The sequence below is a fragment of the Scomber scombrus genome, chromosome 3, assembly GCF_963691925.1.
Source record: "Scomber scombrus chromosome 3, fScoSco1.1, whole genome shotgun sequence".
NCBI classification, from domain to species: domain Eukaryota; kingdom Metazoa; phylum Chordata; class Actinopteri; order Scombriformes; family Scombridae; genus Scomber; species Scomber scombrus.
The window spans coordinates 18,658,891-18,675,038 of record NC_084972.1 but is presented as its reverse complement, the minus strand read 5'-3'; the positions used below and the strand labels follow the sequence as shown (position 1 = coordinate 18,675,038).

At 38.8% G+C, this 16,148-nt stretch overlaps 2 protein-coding genes across 2 annotated transcripts in view; one reads left to right on the top strand and one right to left on the bottom strand.

Annotated features, from left to right (window-relative positions):
- LOC133978041 (sodium- and chloride-dependent GABA transporter 2-like) overlaps positions 1-11,145 on the top strand; it is a 28,415-nt gene extending 17,270 nt beyond the window's left edge. The window contains exon 15 of the mRNA XM_062416366.1: positions 8,855-11,145. Coding sequence (XP_062272350.1) covers positions 8,855-9,007 — 153 coding nt within the window. The 3' untranslated portion in view covers positions 9,008-11,145. The remainder of the gene's footprint in view (positions 1-8,854) is intronic.
- Positions 3,686-8,243, bottom strand: LOC133978042 (uncharacterized). Its single transcript, XM_062416367.1, has 2 exons — positions 7,454-8,243; positions 3,686-7,415 (listed from the first exon to the last, which is right to left on the bottom strand). Exon 2 carries the CDS (start codon positions 7,353-7,355, stop codon positions 6,156-6,158), a length of 1,200 nt encoding a protein of 399 aa, XP_062272351.1. The 5' UTR covers positions 7,356-7,415; positions 7,454-8,243; the 3' UTR covers positions 3,686-6,155.
- Positions 11,146-16,148: the final 5,003 nt, after the last annotated feature.

Below are 16,148 nucleotides of genomic sequence, written 5' to 3'. Positions count from 1 at the left end.
CACAGTCAGAGGTAGGAGACGAGGAGAGGAGCAGGGGAGGTTGACCTCAGGTCTCTACACTGAAAGCTTGAGGTAGGAGGAGCGAGGTAATCTTGTGCACTTAATTCGTATAGGAGGTTAAAATCAATCAATCAATCTTTATTTATATAGTGCCAAATCACAACAAAAGTCATCTCAAGGCACTTTACACATAGAGCAAGTCTAGACCATACTCTTTAACTTAAAGAGACCCAACATTCCCACATGAGCAAGCACTTGACGACAGTGGCAAGAAAAAACTTTTAACGGGAAGACACCTCAGGCAGAACCAGGCTCAAAGTGGGCAGCCATCTGCCTCAACCGGTTGGGGTAGAGAGGAGAGAGAGGAAGGATAGGAGAGAGAAGCACAGTGAAACTCAACATTGAAGTTAGAAGGCCCGGGACTGGAATCTGTCATCCCGACGTCTACAGGCCCGGATTACCTGTGAGACGAGAAAGCACAGGGAAGTACTCCAGGGAAGAAGTTTAGGTTAGTGAATGCATTAATAGTACATGAATATTAATGGATATAGATAGATGGATGGAGAGAGAGAGAGAGAGAGGGAGGAGGAGAGAAGAGAAATGAGCTCAGTGCATCATGGGAGTCCACAGGCAGTCTAAGCTTATAGCAGCATAAACTAGGAGCTGGTCCAGGACACGCCTGGCCGGCCCTGACTATAAGCTTTATCAAAAAGGAAAGTTTTAAGCCTACTCTTAAATGTAGAGAGGGTGTCTGCCCCCCGGAACGAATGATGAGTGGAAGATGGTTCCACAGGAGAGGAGCCTGATAACTGAAGGCTCTGCCTCCCATTCTACTTTTAGAGATACTAGGAACCACAAGTAGGCCTGCATGCTGGGAGCGAAGTGTCCTGGTAGGTACATAAGGTACTATGAGCTCTTTCAGATATGATGGAGCCTGACCATTAAGAGCTTTGAAAGTGAGGAGAAGAATTTTACAGGAAGCCAATGCAGCGAAGCTAAAACAAGAGTCATATGATCTCTCTTTCTAGTTTTTGTCAGAACGCGTGCAGCTGCATTCTGGACCAGCTGGAGAGTCTTTACAGACTTGTTAGGACAGCCTGATAATAATGAATTACAATAATCCAGTCTAGAAGTAACAAATGCGTCGACAAGTTTTTCAGCATTATTTTGAGACAGGATGTGTCTGATTTCTGTAATATTACACAGATGAAAAAAGGCAGTCCTTGAAATTAGTTTTATGTGTGAATTGAAGGACAAATCCTGATCAAATATGACTCCTAGATTCCTTACAGTGGTGCTGGAGGAAAAAAGTAATGCCAACCAGAGTAGTTATGTCATTAGATAATGTGTTTCTAAGGTGTTTGGGGCCAAGCACAATAACCTCAGTTTTTTCTGAGTTTAGTAGCAGGAAGTTGCAGGTCATCCAGGCCTTTATGTCCTTAAGGTATGTTTGTAGTTTGGTTAACTGGTTGTTTTCATCTGGCTTTATTGATAGATATAATTGTGTATCGTCTGCATAACAATGAACATTTATTGAGTGTTTCCGAATAATATTACCTAAAGGCACCATATATAAGGTGAATAGTATTGGTCCAAGCACTGAACCCTGAGGAACACTGTGTCTAACTTTTGTTTGCATGAAGGATTTATCATTAACATGTACAAACTGAAATCTATCTAATAAATAGGATTTAAACCAGTTTAATGCAGTTCCTTTAATGCCAAGTAAATGTTCAAGTCTCTGTGACAGGATTTGATGATCAATGGTGTCGAAGGCAGCACTAAGGTCTAAAAGGACGAGGACAGAGGGAAGTCCATTGTCTGATTAAATTAAGAGGTCATTTGCAACTTTTACCAGTGCTGTCTCTGTGCTATGATGGGCTCTAAATCCAGACTGAAAATCCTCAAATAGACTATTACTATATAGAAAGTTACACAGCTGATTGGCGACTGCTTTCTCAAGGATCTCGGAGAGAAAGGGGAGGTTAGATATAGGCCTATGGTTGGCTAAAACCTCTGAATCAAGAGTAGGCTTCTTAAGAAGTGGTTTAATTACAGCTACCTTAAAGGACTGTGGTACATATCCTGTTACTAAAGACAGATTGATCATATAGATAAGGAAGTGCTAACTGAGGGAAAGACTTCCTTAGGCAGCCTAGTTGGAATCGAGTCTAAGAGACAGGATGATGGTTTGGATGAAGTAATCATTGAGGTTAATTCTGTAAGGTCGACTGGAGAGAAACAGTCTAAATATTTATCATGTTTAACAGCGGTTTCTAAGTTTCATGTGTTTGAGGATAAATCAGTGCCTGAGGGCCGGAGGTGATTAATTTTGTCCGTAATAGTTAGAATTTTATCATTAAAGAAACTCATGAAGTCATGACTACTGAGAGTTATAGTAATACATGGATCAGTAGTTTTATGACTCTTTGTCAGCTTAGCCAAAGTGCTGAAAAGAAACCTTGGACTGTTTTTATTCTCTTCTATTAGTGATGAGTAGCGTTACAGAGGGCCTTCTTATATATTTTAAGACTGTTTTGTCAGGCTAAGCGAGATTCTTCTAGTTTGGTGGAACACCATATTCTTTCTCATTTTCATGATGTTTGCTTTAATTGCAGAGTTTGAGAATTATACCACAGAGCTGTTCTCTGTTGTTTTATTACCTTCCTTTTTAAAGGGGCGATGGAATCCAGAGTTGTTCTCAGTGAGTCTGCAGCACTATCAACAATACAGTCAATATGGGAAGGACTAAAATCAGAATAAGAAATCTCTGTTGTGTTGAGACATGGTATTGAATTCAGTACAGATGGAATTATTTCCTTAAATTTAGTGACAACACCATCAGACAGACATCTAGTAAGAACATGTCTGTCCAATGGTGTATAGTCCAGTAACAGAAATTCAAATTATTATTAAATAATGGTCTGATAAAATAAATGATAAATGATAAATCATTATGAGGGACAACTACAGTACCATATGTCAGAACATGGTTGAGGGTGTTGTTATAACAGTGAGTGGGTTCATTCACATTTTGGGAGAAGCCAACTGAATCTAATAATGAAATAAATGGCTGTCATTATCACCATCCACATGAATATTAAAGTCACCTACTCTAATTGCTAGGGGTGTCACGATTCTCCAAATCCTCGATTCGATTTTATTTCGATTTTAAGGTCACGTTTTGATTCGATTCGATTCTCAATCCCTCTTTTTTTGGATCCTTTTAGCACAGATGCCTATGCCATTTTTAGACTAATCATGAGTGATATAATATCCATCAGTTGTTTGCAATGTACCACACTTAGGCCCCACTGTCAAAATTAAATAATTTATTAGCAATATAATGTAACAATAACTTGTTTCAGCAGTCAATTGGAAACTTACTGTAAACAAAATAATCATCTAGTGACCCTTTAGTAACTGCAGTGTGCACTCTTCATATTAAATGATATTCAAGTTCACAATAAAACAAAAACTAAATTATAACAGCCTAATGTCCATAGACATCACTGAACAATTAAGTGTGTTAACTGTCCTAACAGTGTCCTAACTGCTGGAGATTTTAATTATGCAGCCCATACGTCAATGGAGAGAGTAGACAGGAGTCCAGGATGTCTTGTATTGAAAATGTTTATTTAATGTACAAGGAAAAATGAATGAATGATCAGTACACGTTCTGATGCTCCCTTCAATTCTGAAGTTTCTCTCCTCCGGGGATAGACTTTAAACACACAGATAATGCCACAGGTTGAGCCATGCCCAAATATGGGCAGATCCAACACATCTACAATATACAGAATTTAGTCTACTGGTCTATAGACAAAACATTGCTTAGACCTCACTCAGGACCTTTGTCCTACATCCAACACTTTATCAAACCTCTGACTCCAGTTACCTTTACCCCATTCAGGGAAAACAGTCAAACACATATCTGAACTTGGCTGCTATAGCAACACTATCAGAATGCCTCCTGTTTTCCCCAAAAGGAGCACACTCACTGCTTACCACTATCTCAAGGGGAGACAGTGTCTAACCAGAGAAGTATTAATACACAAGCCATTTGTCACGCATGCGCAATTTCGCTACCCAATGTGAGTCAGACAAAGCAGCCAATGTGAGTTGCGCATGCATAGTGTTTTTTTGTTTTTTTCAATATAAACTTTAATATATCCTGATCTGAATTAGCGGCTGATGTGACTGGGACTTTTTTCTTATTATGTATTAATGTGAAAAATACACAGACACACAAACTTTCCTCTGGTCAAGTGTGTAATGACTGACAGCTCTACACTCCCTCTGCTGGAGCCCTGCCGTAACTACAACAACACTACTGCTGCTGTTAGATTAACATTATACACATAAAACATGAGGAAACACAGAAATAACTCTTCTCACAGTGCTGCAGCTGACAAAACCATATTTAAAATACAATATAAACTATAACCTTGGGGATGTAGAAAGCACTCAAAAGTTCATATTTCTCATGAATCGCGATGATTCGGGTGAATAATGTGTTTTTTCCAAGCGGAGTTGCCGTACGTAACTGTCCAATATGGTGGATCTTGGCAGACTCAACTGCGCATGTGCGACTCAAATTGGGTAGCGACTCACATCGGGTAATGACCATAGACTGTATATAAGAAATGGACGTAACATCCGTGACGTCATCCATTGATTTGTGGACTGCTGCTCGGAAGCCAATAGTATCAGATCTGAGCAGCGCCATCTTGAAATTTTCAGGTGCATGCCGGGAAAAATAAAAACACGGATTCTACTTATATGGGCATCAGGAGGGGCATGAGGCGCCCTCCTGAACCTGTGAACCAATCAACCTGTCAAACACAACGTAGCCACGCCCTAATGCATACCCTGCTTTATCGTCAAATATAAAATCAGGGAGGCCAAAATTTCACAAATGAACATCATACTGCATTGAAGAAGGCTTTAAACTAGCGATTGAGACCATAAACACATTTTAAAAATGTTAACTGAGGTTAGAAAATCAAGTAAGAAGTTGGTGAATTCTCCATTGACTTGTATTGAGACGGAAGTCCTTTGGACACCAAAACGGTCGCCCCCTGGTGGCCTTTTGATAGAATGCAGTTTTAAGTTACTTCCGCGTTGGCATCATTTCAGAGGACCGGAACTCCCTGCCTGGTAATGACACACCTCCCCCTCTCTCTCGTAATTTCCTGTCTCTCTACTGTCAAATAAATGCATCTATGCCAGAAAAAATCTAAAAAAAATAAATAATAATAATAATTTATTCGATTACTTGATTAATCGATGAAATAATCGATAGAATGATCGATTACAAAAATAATCATTAGCTGCAGACCTAGTTTTCACTCTATAGTAAACTGCTCCGCGACATAGCGAGGGACACAGTGTGCGTCAGTAATAGGGATGGGCATTTGAATACATTTTCTTGATCGATCATCGGGAAAATGAACGATCAATTATTGATTAATCATTATTTTTTATCTTAAAAATAACATTATACAGGACGCTTGTAAAAGCAGCTGAGCCCGAAGCTCCGGGCCAAACCTCTTCACATATCAATCAATACAGCGCACTTAAGCACAATTGAGCCTCTTTTAGATAGATAGATAGATAGATAGATAGATGTAAACTTTATTGATCCCCTAGGGGAAATTTAGGGTCCAGCAGCTTAATACACAAAGACATCACACATGACATACACAAACAACATAAACAGGAATGTAAAAAGTAAAATCTGTATGAATACAAATAAGGTAAGAATAAGAATATTAAGAACAATATACTAAATAATTAAATACTCAATACTAAATAAAAAAACAAGGTCTGAGGCTGAGGCTGTGTGATAAAGTGCAAAAATAAAAATATAGTGCAATATACAATTTAAAGTGAATTTAGTCCAGGCTGTGGGGGTCCTTTTATTGTCAGATTGTACAGTTGTACGGCCCTGGGGACAAATGAATTACTCAGTCTGTCAGTTTTGCATGACAGTGAGCATCGTCTCCAGCTGATCATGCTCTTCTGCTGGATGATGGTGTTTTGAAGTGGATGACCTTCATTGTCCATGATGGTGAGCAGTTTGTTCAGGGTCCTTTTGTCTGTTACTGAAGTGATGCTCTCCAGTTCAGCTCCCACAACAGAGCCAGCTTTTTTTACCAGCCTATCCAGTCGCCCGGCATCCCTCTTCTTAGTGCTTCCTCCCCAGCACACCACCGCATAGAAGAGGACGCTGGCGACCACAGAATGTTAAAACATCCCGAGGAGTTTGGGAGGGAATACATCCTGAAAGTGTGTGTTGTGATTGGTTCTCTCCGGACGCGTGGAGTGTACAGTGGTTGTAGGGAGACCAGATTGTGATCTGATTTCCCCAGTGGTGGTAGTGCAGTGGCAGTATAAGCATCCTTAATATTGGCATACAGAAGATCAATTGTTCTGCTCTGTCGTGTGGGGCAGTTAACAAACTGGTAAAAGGCGGGCAGTGTTGAGTCCAATGTGACATGATTAAAATCCCCTGATATGGCAATGAAAGCATCGGGGTGCTGAGCCTGGAGTCTCGCGATAGTTGAGTGGATGACGTCACACGCGTTTTCAGCCTTAGCTCGACGCTGTATGTAAACACAGACGATGATGGCGTTTGTGAACTCTCGCGGCAAGTAATATGGACGTAAACTCACCGCTACCAGTTCAACATCCGGGCAGCAGATAATGTCCTTCACCGTAACATTTCCGGGGTTACACCATCTGTTGTTGATGTAAAGTACGAGCCCTCCACCTTTGCTCTTTCCACTCAAACTCCGGTCTCTGTCCGCCCTCACATGTGAGAAACCGGGAAGCTCAATGTTAGCATCTAGTGTGTTATTGTTCAGCCACGTCTCCGTAAGAACCATCAAGCTGCATTCCCTGTACAGTTTTACGTTCCTCACCAGAGATTCCAGTTCGTCAGTTTTGTTTGTGAGTGAATTAACGTTACCAATCACACACAAAGGGATAGACGGTTTATACTTCCACCGCTTCGCCAGGACCCTCGCCTTAACTTTAGCCCCCGCTCTGCAGCCTCGGTAGGGACGTCTCAACTCCTTCGGTATGCTGTTAACGTAAGCGTTGTCTGTAGTTCCCTTTGTTCTCACCGCTAGTAACTGATTCCTCGAGTAAATCCGCCTTGTGCTGCTGCTTTCCTGCGGAGTGGTATCCATATCCATAGGATATAACATGTCCGGTTTGCAAGCGGAAAAGTAGTTAAAAAGTAGTTTTAAAAAAGTAGTTAAAAAGACAAACAAAGACGTAACAACGAGAGCTACTGGGTGGACCGCCCGCTCTCGCCGGCACCGGAAGTAGTGCAAGAAAAGAAACATTTCCAAAAAAACAATCTAATCTAATAACAACTTTATCAAAAAACAGAATATTACTCCGGACTGACAGTTTTTGCCAAAATATAACGTTAAAGGACTACAAAATGCACCCAGCCGAGCCGAGAGAGAAAGAGGGAGAGTGAGTGACAAAGATAGTGTTATTTCACAATTACGCTTATTTAACTAGAGCCTCATAAAACAACAAGAGTGACTCACCTAAAGGCTACGGTGGTGACTGTCCACTGCTAACAAAGTAAAGTTTTGGGTTTTTTTGCTAACAAAGTAAAGTAACTCCAGCTAACTGATTCTTGTTGATTAGCATGTTAGCATTTTAGCATGCTCAGGGATCAGTGAGCACAGCCTGGTGACAGTCAGTCCAGCAGCTGAAACGCTCTGACGGGACCGAAGTAGCCGGGATGCAGAGGCATTGTTGCGCTGTCCTGGGTAGCCTGGCCAAGGTGCAGGATTTACAATGATCTCCGTCATTTTTAGTTTGAAAAGGTCCCATGCCATGACCTCTTCATGTTTACGTTTGATATCTATGGCAGCTGGTAGGTAGCTGAGCCGTTTTCTCTGTCAAATATCGCCCCCCGTTGGTAAGATGTCTCATTGCTGCCACATAGTGAAATTCATTGCATTGCTTCAAGACTCACACTACGCAACACAACTTATATTTGAAACCGTTTGATTGATAAAAATTTCATGTGATCGACAACATTTTTAACGATCAATTATCGATCATCGATTAATTATGCCCATCCCTAGTCAGTAATAACCGTCTGTGTGAAACACAAGGAGAGCATCTCATATAATGCGAGTGAAATGAATTAAACAAAGCTTCGATTCAAGAAAAATTGCCTTTGATCATTTTTTGTAATCGAATTACTCAAATTACTCAAGTAATCGTTTCAGCCCTATTGTTTTGTCTCAACAGTGATCATGTAAAGGCCTGAATACTGAGCGACATGTTTATACACATATCTGCACACTAACTTTAAAACTATATAAACATTTTTAGCTCAGGTTGAATATTCTCAACACACAATAATACATGAATGCATTCAATTTTGAAGTCATGTATATCAATTAATCACCATCATTAATAATCATCATTTGCGTCACATAATTTGCACCATTCATATCACTGGTGTGAATAGATGAGAATTTGTGCTTATTCGCTGACTTTGTATGTAATTTTGTATGTGAAACTCACATTCAGTGTGAACACCATTAAAGTATTTTTTTACACTGTCAACAAAAGGACTGGATAACTTAAATATCAGTTATTTCTGAATGTGTTCACACTGCAACTCAGAGTTCAGTTGAATAAATTAATTTGAAGACTAAGAAATAGGGAGGAAAACTGATGAGCTTTTGTACTGTTTGTGTATAGTCGTTCTTGTTTTTTCCAGTGTGGCCCAGCTAATCGGTTTGGGAAGCCTTCTGCACTGGCAAGTATTTTTGTCTAATGGGACTGTTGTATCAAAAATCTGTCTCCACAGAACCTAAATCAGCTTTGCCGCCCGGAAATCAAGACACACAACAACACAGCAAAGCAGCCTGAGCAATGCCCTTTGAACCCCGACAACACTCTTTCTCCTGCTGCCAATGAATACAAGGGAAGTGGTGGAGCTGAGATGGAGATGCAAGTCTGAGATGCTGAACATTTCTAAGATTTTTGTGTGTTTGGATGTAGTTTTTAACTCCAGTTTTACAAGCTAAGCATCTTTAAGGAGTTATGATGAGCAATAATTTCTTCCAGCTCTACTAAGTTACTTAATCAGGTCTGCAACCTGCACGACAGACTCACTGTGAAATGCCTCTGCTGTAGACCTACAATGATTTGGTAAACACAGTATTGAGAGGAGAAAATTGCAATAAGTAAAGCATTTTAATAGGTATGGTAAGTTAAATCAACAATTCCATGCATCATATGCCAGCTAGCCGAACCGCCAATCTTGATGTTCACTGTCTATTAAAATCTAAAATCCAACCCCCCCAAAAAAACAACAAAACAAAACCATTTTTTTAAATCCAAATTGAGTGGCAGCTGATGTATAGATACAATGCAGAAGGTCTTTATGAGTGGAAAATGTTGCCTTTTTTATTCGTGAATTTAAGCTTGAAACATATATTTGAAATGGTTTGCCTTATAAAAGCTTTGCAGCTACATGTCCGGCTGCAGGGCAGATTTAAATTTCTACTTTCTGGCTCTATTAGCTGTCTATATTATACATTTACTTTTATTACATTTATTTCCAGACACAAATTGAGCTATCATCTGTTGTAGTACAGTGGAGACCATAAACCTGAGTCTGTTACCAAGAAACAAACTACTGCTGGCAGTACATAGCGTACATCACGTTCTGCTGAAGCAGCAGTCTTCACATCTCACTCAGTGATGTGGTTTATTTTACGGGTATTCACACTCAGAGTTTATTACATGGAGAAATAGTTTGAGTGGTTTCACTGAGCACAAGCATTCTGCTTAAAAACACAACAGACTTAATGCTAGTAATACTGTTTTTTCTGAGCTAAGTTTCGAAATGGCACTGCAGTTGACACCCCTTGAAAAATGATTGTTCTGCTTAGTAGGTGGTTACTGAAAAGTTGAGATATATTGAGTGATTTCAAGCATTCAAGTCCCTCTCTGCATAGAGAATATGAGGTGACCTGCATTTGAAGGATTTCCAAGGATTAAAATTGTCTTTGCATCACCACAAAAGCTAAAAAGTAAACTGTGTACATGGAAAGAGAGAGGTCTACTTCTACAAGCTCAAAAGCGGCTTTTTAGAACTAGAAATTACACCTTGTAGCACCAACTTAATACATGCAGCAGTTCAAATCAATTTACCTTTAGATTCTGGATACATTTTTGGATAAATAACACAAAAGGATAAATTCAAGAACTATTGTGGAGGCTTTCAACCCTGATTTTAAAAGTGAAGCATTAAGAACTTTTTACATTTCTGATTTGAGCCTCCAGCTAGCTCCCTATACATAGCGACAACTGAGGCTGAGGCTTATGGGTACTGTAGTAAAAATTGGAAATACCAAACTGAAAAAATAATTATTTGAAATGAGGTTGAAAAATTTTGCAAATGTTGTATGATGAGGAACATTAAAATTATTGGGGGGGAAAAATCAATGTGAATTTATAATGTGGAAACTTGCAGCTCTGACAGATGTTTTAGTAAGTGCTGTGCAAACAAAACACACTACGCACAATATTTGGTAGTGGATTTAGACTTTTGGGCCCCGGACATAGTATGTATTATGGCAATGTACAAAATTAACCCTAAAATGTTGTTACAACATTTTACCTATAGCACAAATCCATGCACTGTAATAACAACAATAATATATAGTATATAGTAGTATATAATAACTCTATTCAGTGCCGGAGCTTGCAATGATTTTGGCTTATCAGTTTACTCACCTAAAAAACAACAAACAAACAAAACAAAAACACAAAAAAACTAAACAGAATTATACTTTTTTTAATACTACTATATATATTAAATACTATTAAAAATGGTTACTGGAAGTAAACAGCTGAAAAACGTTGTTTTCATGTCCCTGGATGTATCAGGCTACTTAAATAAATAACAATAAATAGAAATTTAAAAAAACAAATCACTTTAAATTTACATGACGTTGCTGATTTGAAGATTTCCTAAAGTTGGTCTGTTCTCACAATAAGTAAATGTCAATTCAATGTGGACTTTGTATCAGAAAACATTTTGTTGACAAATTATTTTCATGCTATGAGAAATCAATAAATATTATTTCATATTGAGCTTGTGTGAGTTTGAATTCATTTTGCAAGGTATTCATACACCGTATAATTACATTTACATTGTTTTTTTTAATTCTCCATTCATTATCCTGTTATATCCTGACTGAACACAACTAAAAGCATCGCCATTCCTCATCCAAATAATGTGGATGTGCTTACACTGTTTAACATATCTTGATTACAATCTGAAAGGGAATTGAAATTATACAATGACAAAGGTGTAGAGTAACAAAGCCTATTTACTTTAATACTACACTTAAGTACAATTTTGAGATACTTGTGTATTTTCATTTTATGCTACTTATTATGCTTATTATTTATTATATATTTATTTAACTTTTATAGCTATTACATTTATTTAGCAGTTTACTAGTCTAATTAAGATTTTACATACATAACAATGCTGTGCAATATATCAATATTGTATCGATATTGTGATACTAGATGTGACTAGATATCATCTTAGATTTTGAATATCATAAAATAGAGTTATTTTGGTTTTAAAGGCCACGTTACAGTGATATAATCTTATGAATTTACTGTTCTAGCTATTCTATTATTTGTCCTTCCCCACCTAGTCATTATATCCACATTACTGATGATTATTTATCCAAAATCTCATAGTGTAAATATTAAGTGAAAGCACCATAGCACCCTACAATATTGTTGCAATATTGATATAGAGGTATTTGGTCCAAAATATCGCCACATTGCCCAGCCCTGACATAATGAGATCAGTTCATAAAAGATTAAACTACCCAATAGCATGAATCAGGGCCACCTTGACCAGCTACAACAAAATAGTACTGCTTACATTTTCACTCATCAGTAATAATTATTTTAAAAATTGCTTGTATAATTATTGCTTATATATAATTTATTAGGGCCCGAGCACTTACCAGTGCGAGGCCCTATTGTATCTGTAAGGATTCTTCTTTTAGTTTTTATTTTTATTTTTCTGTCACAATGATAGCCTTTTTGACAGCCTAAACGTGCCCCAAAACTCACCAAATTTGGCACGCAAGCCAGACCTGGCGAAAAATTCTAGATTTAATGGTTTGCATTAATGGCCGTGGCAAAATGGCTCTATAGCGACAAATGAATAAAATCGAGCCCCTCGCCACAGATTGACGTAGACAAACGAAACTCGGTACACATGTACATCATGTCAAGACGCACCAAAAAGTCTCTTGGACCCATACCCTAACACCAACAGGAAGTCAGCCATTTTGAATCAAATTATTGATTTTGCTGCCGAGGGATTTTATCACACCAACTTCAAATTTGCACAGAATCATCTTGAGACATTGGAGATGAAAAGTTATGTATGTGTTTACTATTATTAGGGCCCGAGCACTGACAAGTCAGTGAGGGACCTATTGCTTTTGGCAAGATTCTTATTATTATTATTAATCAAGTGCCGCCAAATCAATCGCATTTTTGGCGGCCTGAACATGCATGAAAACTCATGAAATTCTGCACACACGTCACATCTGGTGAAAATGTATATAATTCTATGTGATTGGACGCAAGCGTGGTGAGGGGACTCGCTAGCGCCCCCACACGTCGGGTCATGTGACCAAAAATGTTCTCGGATCTGCATGAAATTTTTATATGTCATAGCTCTCATTGGATCATGGGGAAATTAATTTTGTGGAATTTTTTTTACCAAACAGGAAGTCGCCCACGCGGCGTGGCGTGCACCGATTTTCATTTTTCGAACACCGCTTTGAGGACTTTATGATGTTCACAGAATCATGAAACCTGCCACGTAGGTTTCAAATCATGAGCTCTTTCATCTGATACCACATTTGCCCAACATTTTGCCCCAACAGCTCAGTAGCGCCCCCTAATGCCTTTTCCCACTTAGGATGCACTGACAAACTCTAAAACTCACCAAATTGGACACACTCATCAAGACTCACGAATATGATTTTTTGGTATAACCGCAACCTTTTCAGTGCCAAGATGACTCTACAGCGCCCCCTAGAACATTAAAAGTTGAAGCCCCGCCTTCTACATGCACGTACATGAACGAAATTTAGGATTCATATATATCATGACTAGACGCACGAAAAAGCCTCTTGGACCCATACCCTAAGTCCAACAGGAAGTCGGCCATCTTGGATCACAGGTGCATTTTTTCCGCCATTTTCCCCATTTCCAGGCCTCGTACTTTAACGAACTCCTCCTGCAGTTTTGACTCCACAGACTTCAGAATCGAACTGTGTCATCCTCATACCTTGATTATGTAAACTTGATGACAGATTTGACCTACGTTATACCAGGTGGGCGTGGCAGTTGTTTGTTTGTATAAACAAAGTTGTTTGTTTGTTGTTTGTTTGTATAAACAAACAACTTTGTATAAACAAACAACTCCTTATAACCCCTTATAACTCCTCCATACATTGTCGGATGTTAATACATGCAGTGCGTAAAATGTCACACCTGGTGAAGCCGTTTCAATTTCAACATCATTGGGGGTGGGTGTGGCAAGTGGTCTCCATAGCGCCCCCTAACAGCAGGTCATGTGACCACAAACTTTGTCTGATCTTAGTAAAATGTACAGGACTCATAGCACTCATGGGTAAACCCCCAAATTATTTTTTTCAAATTTTTCGCTCTAACAGGAAGTGAGTTATTGTGCATTTCCTGCGTCAATTTTCCGTTTTTCCCACAGCATATAGAGGACTTTCCCGTCTTCACAGAATCACCAAATTGCCCACATAGGTTCACACTCAGGCGCACTTTAATTTGAGACCATAACTGCCCCTGGGCGTGGCACAACAGCTCAATAGCGCCCCCTAATGCCTTTATCCATTTTGTACATTTTCACAGACTCCTACACTCACCAAATTGTACACATACGTCAACAGTCACACATATTGACTACTGACAAAGTTTGGGATTTTTAAGTGAGAAGATGACTCCACAGCGCCCCCTGGAAGATTTCAAAGTTTAAGCCCCGCCTTCCACATTGACATAGAAAAATGAAATCCACAAGGCCTATGTATGCCGCACGCACCGACGTGCACGTACGGCGTTACAGTCGGGGGGAAACCGGTGGGGTGCGAGGGCCCTTCGACACTGCTTGCAGTTTTAATTGGGTTTTATTTTTATTTCTCAAATTCCATGTTTTTATGGGGGTTTTTTTTATTTCCAATTTTTTCTGTTAAATGTTTGTTTTATGTAAAGCACATTGAGTTGCCACTGTGTATGAAATGCGCTATATAAATATAAACTGCCTTGCCTTGCCTTGCCTCATATGACAAACATTATCCGATTTATATGAAATTTACAGGATGTGTTCTCCACATCATACACTACAACATGACATATAATTGGTGGGTGATCTCTAGCGCCACCTACTGGACACAGGAAGTCAGGCTCATATGAAAAACATTATCCGATTTATATGACATTTACAGGATGTGTCCTCCACATCACAAACTACAACATGACATATAATTGGTGGGTGAACTCTAGCGCCACATAGTGGACACAGGCAGTGATATTTCACCACATCATGCAACGTCAAATAAAAGCCTGCGAATGAAGACGTCTACCTGCGCGCCCTCCGACTGCGCCACAGCCCGACGTGCATGGGGGGGCGAGGGCCCGTTCATCGCTGCTTGCAGCTTTAATTAAATAATTGCTTTTATACTGAACTTTTTACACTTTACGTGGATTTTGTTGCTGATACTTTTGTACTTCAGGACTTTCATTTGTAAAAAAAATGTATTTTGTAGTGTAGTTTTGCTACTTTTACTTGTGTAAATAGTCTAAATACTTCTTTCAACACTGATAATAGTAGCTCTTTTAATATCTAAAAGAGCTTTGGCTGGAAAAAGAAAAATCCTCCTTGTGTGAAAGCTGAAACGACCACATTAGTAACCAACAAACTATATAAGCTGCTCTAAGTGTCACTCTGCACTCAGATGAGGAACAAAGATCCAGAAGTGCCCCCTGTTGTGTTCTTTAAATACTGAGCTACACAGAAATAATCCTCGAGGAGCAGCGAGGGTGGAAAGGCACAACAGGGTTTTACAACTGCATTTGAGTAAGAGCTCATGTTGTATAAGCAAGCAGCATACTTGAAAACAACTTTATACTTTTAAGTTAAAGTTCAGATAGGACGACTACATGAAAACAAAACTATAAAAGGGGCTATTCAGGTTTTTAAAAAAACAACAAAACAACTCCATAGTAACTTCTAGGAAAGGAGCGTCTCACCGATTTTCAGGATTGTACAACTTGATGGTTGTAATTTAAAAATGACATGTCTAAGTGTTCTGTCACAAACAGCAGACTGTAAAAATAACACGTGACTACCTGAGTAATGGTTTGTTAAATGAGTATTGCTGTCGGTAAAGTGATATACTTGCTATTTGCCAATCCCTGTGGTGTTCCCCTGCTGATTCATTGTGGTGAACACTTATATTACATATAATGATTGATGTACCTGTCAGTTTTGACCCTAAAATGCTTAATTTAAAATAGTTTAACACTCACACAACAGCAGTTTTTTTGTTATTCTGCTCATAACTTGAAACAATACAGCAATACATACTTCAACTATTTACCTCTATAAATAAACAGTATATAAATATGTCTTTACTATAAAAGGTACTGTATATATGAAGGCAAGTTAGTACTTGTACTTTAAGCTTGACTTTAAGGAGGAGAAGCACGTGGAAAGTGATCTATACAGGCAGTGCATACAGCAAAAAAAAAAGAAGCAAAAAAAAAACCTTGGTCCCCTGACAACAACTCACTTTGGAGCTTTAATGAGTAATTATCTAAAATCCCGGACTTGTTTTTTTTTATGAAACAACTTTAACAATATTTGAGTTGAGACTGACAAGTTAATCTGTATTTGTGACTGTGTTAAAATGAGTTTTGCCTCGAAGCATTTTGTCTAAATCACTCATTCACACCCTGTCACAAGAAAAGAACCCTAACTTCAAAGCCCTGTTTGTCATCTATATGCTGGCAAA